The sequence below is a fragment of the Diabrotica virgifera genome, chromosome 5 (genome assembly GCF_917563875.1).
Source record: "Diabrotica virgifera virgifera chromosome 5, PGI_DIABVI_V3a".
Classification (NCBI taxonomy): domain Eukaryota; kingdom Metazoa; phylum Arthropoda; class Insecta; order Coleoptera; family Chrysomelidae; genus Diabrotica; species Diabrotica virgifera.
The window spans coordinates 62,564,911-62,575,890 of NC_065447.1; the positions used below are offsets into that span (position 1 = coordinate 62,564,911).

The following is a 10,980-nucleotide window of genomic DNA, read 5'->3' on the forward strand; positions in this document are numbered from 1 at the left end:
AAAAAAGTCTTTACACCAAATGAGGGAAATTACTCACTACAAACTGAAGAAGAAATTATTTCGATACTCACAAAACCTTATCAACTAGAACTTCCTGAAAAAAGATTCACAAAAAATGAGGTAAAAAATATTATACAACACAACATCGATCCAAAAAAGGCTCCAGGATACGACCTGATTACAGGAAAAACTCTTCAGCAACTCCCAGAGAAAGGCTTCCAATTTCTGACACAGTTATTTAACTCTATAATGAGACTAGGTCATTTCCCATCACAGTGGAAACTAGCACAAATAACAATGATACTAAAGCCAGGAAAAGAACCAGAAAATGTACAATCCTACCGTCCTATTAGTCTTATTCCCGTGGTATCCAAAGTTTTTGAAAAGCTGACACTTACTAAGCTAATGCCTATACTAGAAAACAAAAAACTAATACCACCACACCAATTTGGGTTTATAAAACAACATTCAACAATACAACAGGTACATAGAATTGTAGAGAGAATCAACGAGGATTTTGAAAATAATAGGTACTGCTCAGCGGTATTTCTGGACGCAAGTCAGGCATTTCATAAAGTCTGGCATAAAGGCCTATTATGTAAACTAAAACAGAATTTACCTACAAATTACTATATACTCTTAAAGTCATATATCACCAACAGAAACTTCCAGGTAAAGTATGAGAATGAATACACAAACATACATCAAATTCTCGCTGGGGTGCCCCAAGGAAGTGTACTAGGACCTATATTATACCTTATATTCACTGCTGACTTACCGACAGATACACATATCACTACAGCCACATTTGCGGATGATACGGCAATACTATCATCGAACAAAAATCCCAAAATAGCCTCAGAAATCTTACAAAATAATCTAAATAAAATTCAACAATGGATGACAAAATGGAGAGTCAAAATTAATGAAAACAAATCGCTACACCTAACATTTACCACGCGTAGGGAAACATGTCCGGCTGTATACTTAAACGGTAAAGGAATCCCACAAGGGGATGAAGTCAAATATCTAGGTATGTACTTGGACAGAAGATTAAACTGGAGGAAGCATATATTTACTAAGCGAAAACAACTGGGTCATAAGTTAAGAACCATATATTGGCTGTTGGGCAAAAAATCAAAACTATCAACTGAAAATAAAATATTAATCTACAAATCCATCCTAAAACCAGTGTGGACTTATGGGATAGAATTATGGGGAACCGCCGCACATTCCAACATTGAAATCATACAAAGATTTCAGTCCAAAATATTGAGATCAATACTAGGAGTTCCATGGTTCATAACCAATGAAGCCATCCATCGGGACGCCGGACTACCATACGTCAAAGATGACATCAAAAAGTGCGCGAAAAAACATACAGAAAAACTTAAAGTGCATCCAAACGTGTTAGCAAAAAATTTAGTGAATAAACCGCGTACTGTTCGTAGGTTAAAACGAAAAGTTCCGTTAGAGTTAAGTGAACAATAGGTACTAAATTAATGTGTATAAGTTTATGTCAAAAATAGTCAGTGTTGTAGGCTAAGTTTTAAAAAAAGGGGTGCATCACTGGATGCCTCCCTACATGTCATTCCTAATTATTGTCAGTCCTATTACTTATTGTCTGTTATCTACCTAAACATTTAGGTTTAGATTGTATAGATAGATTGTAATAAATGTGGGGTTAATAAAAAAAAAATATTATTAAAATAAATCAATACTTTTTGAGTTATTAAAGATCAATTATTTGTCTATTTAAGAGCATATGCGTGAAGTTACGGATGATAAAAAGAACATATTAATTAATTGTATGTTAGTAAAATATAATTTTTATATTATTTCGATATTTCATTGAATTTTTTCTATCAATATAAACTGAATATGTCCAGAAACTGGAGGTGTTCAATAATGGGTACATTTGACATATTATTCGAATACACTTTTGCTAAATTTATAATATCGAAATAATATAAAAATAAAATTTTAGTAACATACAATTAATTAATATATGTTCTTTTTATCATCCGTAACTTCACGCATGTGCTCTTAAACAGACAAATCTGTGATCTTTAATAACTCAAAAAGTATTGATTTATTTTAATAACATGATATAACAAATTTTACTTAAAATTTGTCCCTTTATCGATTTGTGGGGTTATTTTTAATAAAATAGTTTTCACCTCCGAGAAGGGGTGGTCTCCACCCCTCAGGGTAAAAGTGCAAGTTGGTACCAAATTATTTTTATTTCTTGGGGTATGCTCTAACTAGTCATCAATTGTCATGCAAATCGATGGAGGTTTAACAAAATAGGAGGTGAAAACCTTTAAAGACTACACTAACTTTCCCCTTTCATCTCTTATTGCTACTTCTTGTATCCACTGAGGTGTCAGCCTGAAAGGGGTCATAATTATCAATATACAATAGACACATTTCACATGCCAAACTCCATATTACTTATGGCGATGATTTTTCGGCTCTAGCTCTTAGACTATTAGTAGTATTAAATTCGGCAATTTGCGGCAAGTTGTTATTCGAAAGATATTTAGGCTCAAATTGTGATTTCCGTCTAATAGACGGGGTGTTAGTGTTTGTGCCCAGTTCGTCATTACACATAATGTGCTCCAGTTCGTCAAAAAACGTCAAATAAGGGAATAAAGACCCTGAGGAAACTCTTTTGAAATGGTTTGATGAGGTAGAAGACGACATAAGCGAAGTGGAATCAATTTGTGATGAAAATGTTGCCACTGACGACGATTTGTACACTGTATTAACTATAGTACCTGTCAGTTTTTTTTGTTTTAACATTTTTTAAAAACCTTTTAGACAAGGCGAAAACGGCGTGGTCTTTGGAGAAAATACTCCCATGAGATTTTTTTGCATAATCACATTCGTGAGACATTCCAGAATAAGATTCAAGAAGTCGCCCACGCGAAAAGTGGTCCAAATTTTTTTTAACAATTTTTTTTAATCAAATTGCAAAAATCAATATTTTTGGCCCGGACAAATTTTTTTTATGGTTTTTGGACTATTCTGGATAAAAAAGGTCTCCTATAATTTTTCTCTAAAGTTGATAGTTTTCGAGGTAAAAGCATTTTAAAATTGACAAAAACGAAAAATGGCGATTTTTAAGGCTTAATAACTCGGTTAAAAGTTATTACTATGAAAGTCAGAAAGTAACGAAATCAAAGTTTAAAGCCCCCCTACAAGATCCTGAAGAAATTTTTGTCATTATTTGATTACTAAACTGTTATTTTTAAGTAAAAATAATGAGCGCCATGCACGTATTAGGCGGCCGTCCATGATGAGTGCGAAAGAGATGCTATTCAGGCAGTCCAATGGCGCATCTCACTCGCACTCACATTTACAGCCGCGTCAATACGATCTTACCGCTCATTATTAATAAATAAAAATAACAGCTTAGTAATAAATTAATGACACAAATTTCTTCAGGATCATGAAGGGGGGGCTTTAAATTTGATTTAGCACTTTCTGACTTTCATAATAATAATCTTTACTCGACTTATTAAGTCTTAAAAATTGACATTTTCGCGTTTTTCAAATTTTAAATTGCTTATAACTCGAACACGATCAACTTTAGAAAAAAATTACAAGAGAACTTTTCTGTCCAGAATGACCCGAAAAATCTAAAAAAAAAGTTGAGGCCAAAAATATTGATTTTTGCAATTTGATTAAAAAAAAATTGTTAAAAAAAATTGGACCACTTTTCGCGTGGGCGACTTCTTCAACCTTATTCTGGGGTGCCTCACGAATGTGATTATGCAAAAAAATCTCATGGTAATATTTCTTCCAACGAACCCGCCGTTTTCGCCTTGTCTATTTTTATTTTCAGTAAGTCATCGAGATATTTTTTTGCATTAAAATATTTAACAAAAACAAAAATTACCACTAAAATGTTAAACCCGTCTGTCAGGCGGTTAGTTAGTGTTTACGTCATTGATTTAAGATGTTAGTACTTAAGGGTTAATACCTACAATCATAAGATTCGATCGCAGCAATAAAATTGCTGGTAAATAGCGGGTTTGCAAAGGATGCACTGCAAGCGGGCGCCTCTCTTTTCAGGGCGCCAAGATGAGCTTTTTTTCTGCTGGTGTTATACAAAATACTAATTAGAAAATCGAAGGGCGCTTATGTTAGTTTTGCAGGCGGGCACCTTATGCCCTAGCGTCACCTTGCATTAAAGCAATAATATGATTTTTTTTAATTAATTGAATTGTGCAATAATATTTTTTATTGTAGGTGGTAAAGAAGATAGAAAATATCGAGAAGAGTGCAAAAACTATTGACAAATGGATTAAAGACATATCCGATTTACATAAAAGCAAATCTTCTGTCGTTGTTCGTTACTCTGAGTGAGTAGATTTATTATAGCTTTTCGTTTTTCTTAATAAATAAACAATCAGTTAAGAGGGTAGGCTCAAAATTTCGGGCCAATGCTTTTTAAATGCATTAATTTTTTTCGAATCCTGAGAAAACTAATAAATATTTTTACAAAATTTAAGCGCAGAATGAAAGATTACTTTATTACCGGGGGCGAAAGTCCCTTAGAATAAACAGAAAGTTTCTTTTGAATGAGATATTTGAAATTAAAAGTCACACTTAATTTTCTTCTTTTTTTTTTTCACCCCTGTAACTTATTAAAATAAACATTATAGAAGTTTTCAGGGACTTTCAGGGACCCGAAATTTTACGCCTACGCTCTTAAGTTTTTGAATATCAATCATATTCCTCAAAATATTTTTTATATTCTTATCAGTGTCAATCGGTACCTATTCGATATTTTTGTGTAAACAGATTTAGTATCAAAATTGGATATTAGGTACCTGACTAAGAATTGAATAAATTGAAAAGAAAAGTATTTTGAAAGTGTAAATCATTTAATTCCTAGCGGAGCGCTTTCGGCTTACAAAGCCATCTTAAGAGTGCCACTATGAAAATTGTTAAAATTGTGCCACTATGAAAGAGAGATCCTATTGTTCAGAAAGTCGAACAAAATTTTTTATAATATTACAAAATATTACATTTTACAGTTCTACATGCGCTGCCAGCCTGGGAGAGAGTATTAAACCACTACTAGTCCAATCAACAGCCATTTTCTCGTAGAATTTTGAGACCAAGGTCGATTTCCTTGAAAATTTGGATTTAGGTAGTAATTATAACCTTTGTCAAAATCTACCGAAGTACGCTTTTGCCCTCTGGGTGAAAACAACCCCATCTAGGGGATGAAATTTTTTAAATCAAAATAACTATAGAAATCGATAGAGTGAGCAATTCTGAGTAAATTTTGTTTTATAAAATGTTTTTGCAAAATTGACACTTTCTAAGTTATTTGCGATTGAAACTATGCATTTTTCATTGAAAAAAACTCACGTTTTATAAGACTCATAAGACACTTAAAAAATTTAATTTTATAGAGAACACCAGTAAAAACAAAATTGTAGCTAATAAAAAAACAAAGAGACTCGGGTCTGAAAGACCTATGTAAACCCAATAACGACAGAGGTATTGCTAGGGTTACCATACGTCCGGATTTCGTCCGGACAGTCCGGATTTGAAAGACATGTCCGGATTGGCGTCCGGATATGAAAAATGTCCGGATTTCTTCTTTACTAAAAACAATATTTAAAAAACATATTAAATTACTCGAAGATCTCAAAGATGCAAATTTTATTACGATTACAATTGATAGTTCAAACAGAAACGAAACAAACTCCGGTATGTGTTCGTTATTTTAAGCAAAATAAAAGTGTCAACGTGAAACTTTTATTTTTTGATGAACTTCCAGGTGAAACATCTGATCTTATAGTAGAACATGTTTTAAAATGTATTAGAAAGTACTCTATTGATTCAAAAGTAGTTTGCTGATAATACCAATACTAACCTTGGGGGTGTCAAAAGGCAAGGGTAAGGATATGTTTTTTCCTTGGACTACTCTGTCCGGATTTGGCCTTATTAAATTATGGTAACCCTAGATATTGCTCTTTTAAGCATGGTTATTTTCGAAGAACATCGAAATCGAGAACTTTTAATCTCAAATAACTCGAATTTCGTGCCATTTTTTGGGAAAACTTAACAGACATCTTTTAAAGCTCATTAAAATACCTTTCAAACAAGCTCTGACAAAAGTTTTTTTGCATAAGAACTGACTGATATATGACGAAAGTAAAGTCGCTCTCTGCTTTTGTTCTTGTTGAAATGAAAAAATTAAACCAACAATCGTCGTTACAATCCTAATAGAAACGCAATCCACTTGAAATTATCTTTATTTAGGTATAATTGATACGATCCATGTGATTTAACAGGTTTGGAATGCTTAGTTTAGAAAAAATAGTTGATTAAATCGAAATTGACATTTTTGAAATTAAAAAAAAAAGTGGATTTTTCTTAAATAAATCTGAAAGTGTCCATAATAGGAAAAAATGTTTCAAATATTAATTGTAGAATTTGTTTTACAGAAAATTTTGATTTTTTTCTTGTTTTTGTATCATGAATACTTGTAGATTTATTTAAGGTACTAGTACACTTTAGAAGACCAAAAATAAGCATTTTTAAAGATTTTTTTCTCAGAACTTTTATTATAAACGAACATAAAGCTTTTTACATATTAATATCTAACTCTTAGAGAATACAAAAAATATATCTTTTTTCAGTTATGCACGTACACTAATACTGTAGAGGACGCCAAAGTCGAGGCCTCAAAAAAAAAGTAGTTCCGATGGCGGACAGTTATCTCAGGATTGGGATCTCTGAAACAAAAAAATCGTACGGCATTTGAAAAAGGAAAGTTTCTTGCGTGACAATTTATCACCGTTAGTGAAAAATTCCGCAAAATAATATTTTACGGAAATTTTAAAAAATTTTGTGAAAAAATCGCCCGTTTTTCTTCAGTTTTTCATGGTTAAAAAATTTTATTTTTTATTTTTTGGTCAAATTGTGGTAAATTGTCACGTAAGAAATCTTCTTTTTTCAAATGCAGTACGATTTTTTGTCTCAGATATCCCAATCCTGAGATTAACTGTCCGCTATCATTTTTCGAGGCCTCGAATATTAGTGTACGTGCATAAATGAAAAAAGATAAAAAAGATTGAAAATGGTTATTCATTTTTGAAAAAAGATATATTTTTTGTACTCTCTAAGAGTTAGATATTAATATGTACCAAGTTTTATGTTGATTTTTAATAAAGGTTCTGAGAAAAAAATTCTTGAAAAAAATGATTATTTTTGGTCTTCTAAAGTGTACTAGTACCTTAAGAAAAATGCACTTTTTTTAATTTTAATAATGTTATTATCAATTTAATCAACTATTTTTTTCTAAACTAAGTACTCCAAACCTATAAAATCACATGGATCGTATCAATTATACCTAAATAAAGTTAATTTCAAGTGTAAAGCTCTATATTTCTATTAGGATTGTAACGACGAGGGTTTAATATTTACATTTCAAAAAGAAAAAAGCAGAGAGCGACTTTATTTTCGTCATAAGTCAGTCAGTTTTTACGGAAGAAACTTTTGTCAGTGCTTATTTGAAAGATTTATTAATGAGCTTTAAAAGGGGTCTCTTAAGTTTTCCCAAAAAATTGCACCACATTCGAGTTATTCGAGATTGAAGGTTCTCCATTTCGAGATTGTTCGAAAATAACCATCCTTTAAAGAGCAATAACTCAGTCGTTATTGGGTTTACCTAGGTCTTTCTGACGCAAATCTCTTTGTTTTTTTTTTATTAGCCACAATTTTGTTCTTAATGATTTTTTCTATAATTTTTTTAAGTTATTCATGAAAAACGGTTATAAAACGTGAGTTTTTTCAATGAAAAATGCATAGATTCAATCGCAAATAACTTGGAAAGTGTTAATTTTGCAAAAAAAATCCCATATCGATTACCATAGTTTTTTTGAATAAAAAAATTTCATCCCCTAGATGGAGTTGTTTTCACCCCCAGCGCACTTCGGCATAGGATAGACTTTAACAAAGGTTATAATTACTACTAAATTTTTTTTATAAAAACCAATTAAAGTGACTTATTGTTATGTTATTTAAGTTTAATTATTCACAAGTTTTAGGCACTAATACTATAAAATGTATCTTTGGGCAGCTTACGTGGGAGGGAGGAAATAATTTTAAATATGATTTTTGCTTAATTGGGCCTTAAAACAATAAAATGCTAAAAGGAAATTATGATGGGTTGAGGATTTCTTCTCTTCGGCAAAAGAGGGTTAAATTGTGGCTGATTTCGCAATTAGAATAGTTAATTACAAAAATGCTACAAAGAAATAGCTTCAGAACAATCTTAAAAAAATAAACTTCTAACACCAGAACTCTTGAACATGTATTAAATTTGTGTTATTATCCTTTGTATCATATTTGTCACCATTATTTTTGTATTTTGTCTTAACAGTCGAGGAAATGAAACTGAAAAAATGGCAAAACCTCGCAATTTTTCGTCCAGCATCGATTTATACAAAAATTTGGGATTAGTCTCATTTCACCCTCTAGTTCATTTTCTATATTGAGCTGTTGTACGCTTTTGGTTTTTTAATTGTGAAAAGTAGGTACCCCTAATTGTAAAAAATTATAAAATAACATTTTAAACTTTAATATTGTCAAATTTAATGTTGGAGCTATATATAAAAAATTTACTTATCCTAAAAGAATAATTTCGGCTTGCATCGATTTACATAAAAATTTAGGATTGGGATTATCTCACCCTGAACTTTATATTCTATATCATACTCAAGGGCGTTGATTATTTTTAGGGGTGTAAACTACCCCTTATTGTCAAAAATTATATAAAAACATTGTAAACTTTAATATGGGTAAAATTTGGTGTTGATTGGTTAAATAATGTTTGTTTTATGCTTTAGGATATAATATCATAATATTTAAACCCTTAAAAACCACCCTTAATAACATTATAATTTAATTAGTAGATAATTTAATTGATCTATATAGAAAAAAAGTAGAATTAAAGAATTACAAAAATATTTATTTACAGAAAAATACGAATTTACAAATCTGCACAAATACAAATACAAATAGTTTTTTAGTCATTTTCCAGTATACGAACCGGTTCTGTTTTATTACTTTTTTTGATTATTAGAAAGGTTAGAAACTTTTTATTATTTATTTTTGAAAGATCTAATTGTATACTTAAAAAAATATTATTTAAATTTTCCTCACAAAATGCAAAGTTTTGCCGGTATTTGGCTTTGAATATTTCAAATTATACATACATTGAAAATGCACCATAAGCGACCTATTTGAATTTTTCGAAAACAAAGATCGTTTTATAAACATAGCTCCTTCATTTTTGGCGATAAAAAGTTTTTTCAAAAATGATTTTGTAGGATTTTTGAAGAGCTATAAGGCTGTGTAAATTAAATTCCGTAAGATCCCTTAGTTTTTAATTGGGGTGGGTTTAAAGGGCTCGAATAAGGGGGTGTTTGCTCGTAAATAGAGGTTTTAAACAGCTATATCTCGCTAACTGTTCACTGTAATGAAAATCTATGTACAACTGAAATTAAAAAAGATACAATTTAGTAATCTATCATTTTTTCGTAACTCCAGTATTTTCGGAGATATTTTGAAGTAAAAGGTGAAAAATACGAAATTGCAAAAAACTAATTTTTCTTTAAACTCCAATTTTTCTAAAATTAGGTAGGGGGTTGTTTTCACTGATTTTTTCGTAGAAAAAAGCAGGTACCGACCTTTTTTTGATTATTAGAAAGGTTAGAAACTTTTTATTATTTATTTTTGAAAGATCTAATTGTATACTTAAAAAAATATTATTTAAATTTTCCTCACAAAATGGAAAGTTTTCCCGGTATTTGGCTTTGAATATTTCAAATTATACATTTGACGAACAAAGCTAACTTTTAACGTACCGTATCTCGGTTTGTATTGGTCTTAAAAATATTATAGAAAAATAATTTGATTTATGTTACTAAAAGATACAATTTTGATATCTAGAGTTTTTTTGATTATATGCATATTTTTCGAGGTATTCTCAAAAAACCCTCTAAAGGAGTCGATTTTTTCGTCGAAAAACTGTTACTTTCAAGCGCGAATAACTCGAAGAAAAACTTTACGAAGAAAATGTAAAAAATATTTTTTTTAGAATTACTTTTTACATCGATTTACATGGTTAAAATTTAATAAAAAAAATCCCACCCCCGAGATGGGGTGGCAACCAACAGCGTATGATAGCGGCATGATATATAAAATGATTCTTGGACTATTCCCTACCTTCTGTGAAAATTTCAAGTAAATCCATGCTGGACGAAAAAATTGCGAGCCAAAATGCTTCATTTCCTCGACTATAAAGCTATACTATTTTCAGAGGAAAAGCTTAAAACTATCTTTGATTTTTAGACCAATGCCTGATTTAGACGACCTTATGCAGGAATGGCCTGAAGAGATGGAAGCAGATCTTAAGAAACACGGTTTTCCTAATCCAGATAACAAATCATTACAGGATTACATTAAAACCGTATGTGATACATTCCAGATACCTTTGGCGAAAAAGAAAGTACAATCACTGTATCTATTATTTTGTTTGTATGGAGCTATCAAGCAAACCCAATTATATAAGACGACATCCAATGGAAGCGACAAAATTACTGAGAGTAAAGAAGCTGACCAGTTAGTTTTGGAATAAATCTTTTTATTGAATTCCTTATATAAATTGTAAAATTTTAATATTAAATGAATAAAAATTAGAATGTTTGATTATTCGAAGTTGAAATAGCACTGAATGTTTTTGAAGTTACACTTCTTTAGGCAAGAGGGTGAATTTTTACATTCCCTGGCGCATGTACACACCGACAGTATTGTATCAGTCGCTCAAACGTTATAAGTGATCTGATTGGGTGTTAAAATCATCTGTCAATAATTGTTCGATAATATGGAGATTATGGATAAAAAAATGTTGTGCATATTAGTTTTTATTGTTGTGATGGCAGAGAA

General features: G+C 30.9%; 1 protein-coding gene across 3 annotated transcripts in view; it reads left to right on the top strand.

Moving 5' to 3' along the window:
• The window catches only part of LOC126884189 (intraflagellar transport protein 46 homolog), a 37,703-nt gene extending 26,967 nt beyond the window's left edge, over positions 1-10,736 (top strand). For all 3 annotated transcript variants that reach the window (XM_050650049.1, XM_050650048.1, XM_050650047.1), the window contains 2 exons: positions 4,258-4,370; positions 10,387-10,736. In XM_050650049.1, coding sequence (XP_050506006.1) covers positions 4,258-4,370; positions 10,387-10,672 — 399 coding nt within the window. In that variant the 3' untranslated portion in view covers positions 10,673-10,736. The remainder of the gene's footprint in view (positions 1-4,257; positions 4,371-10,386) is intronic.
• Positions 10,737-10,980: the final 244 nt, after the last annotated feature.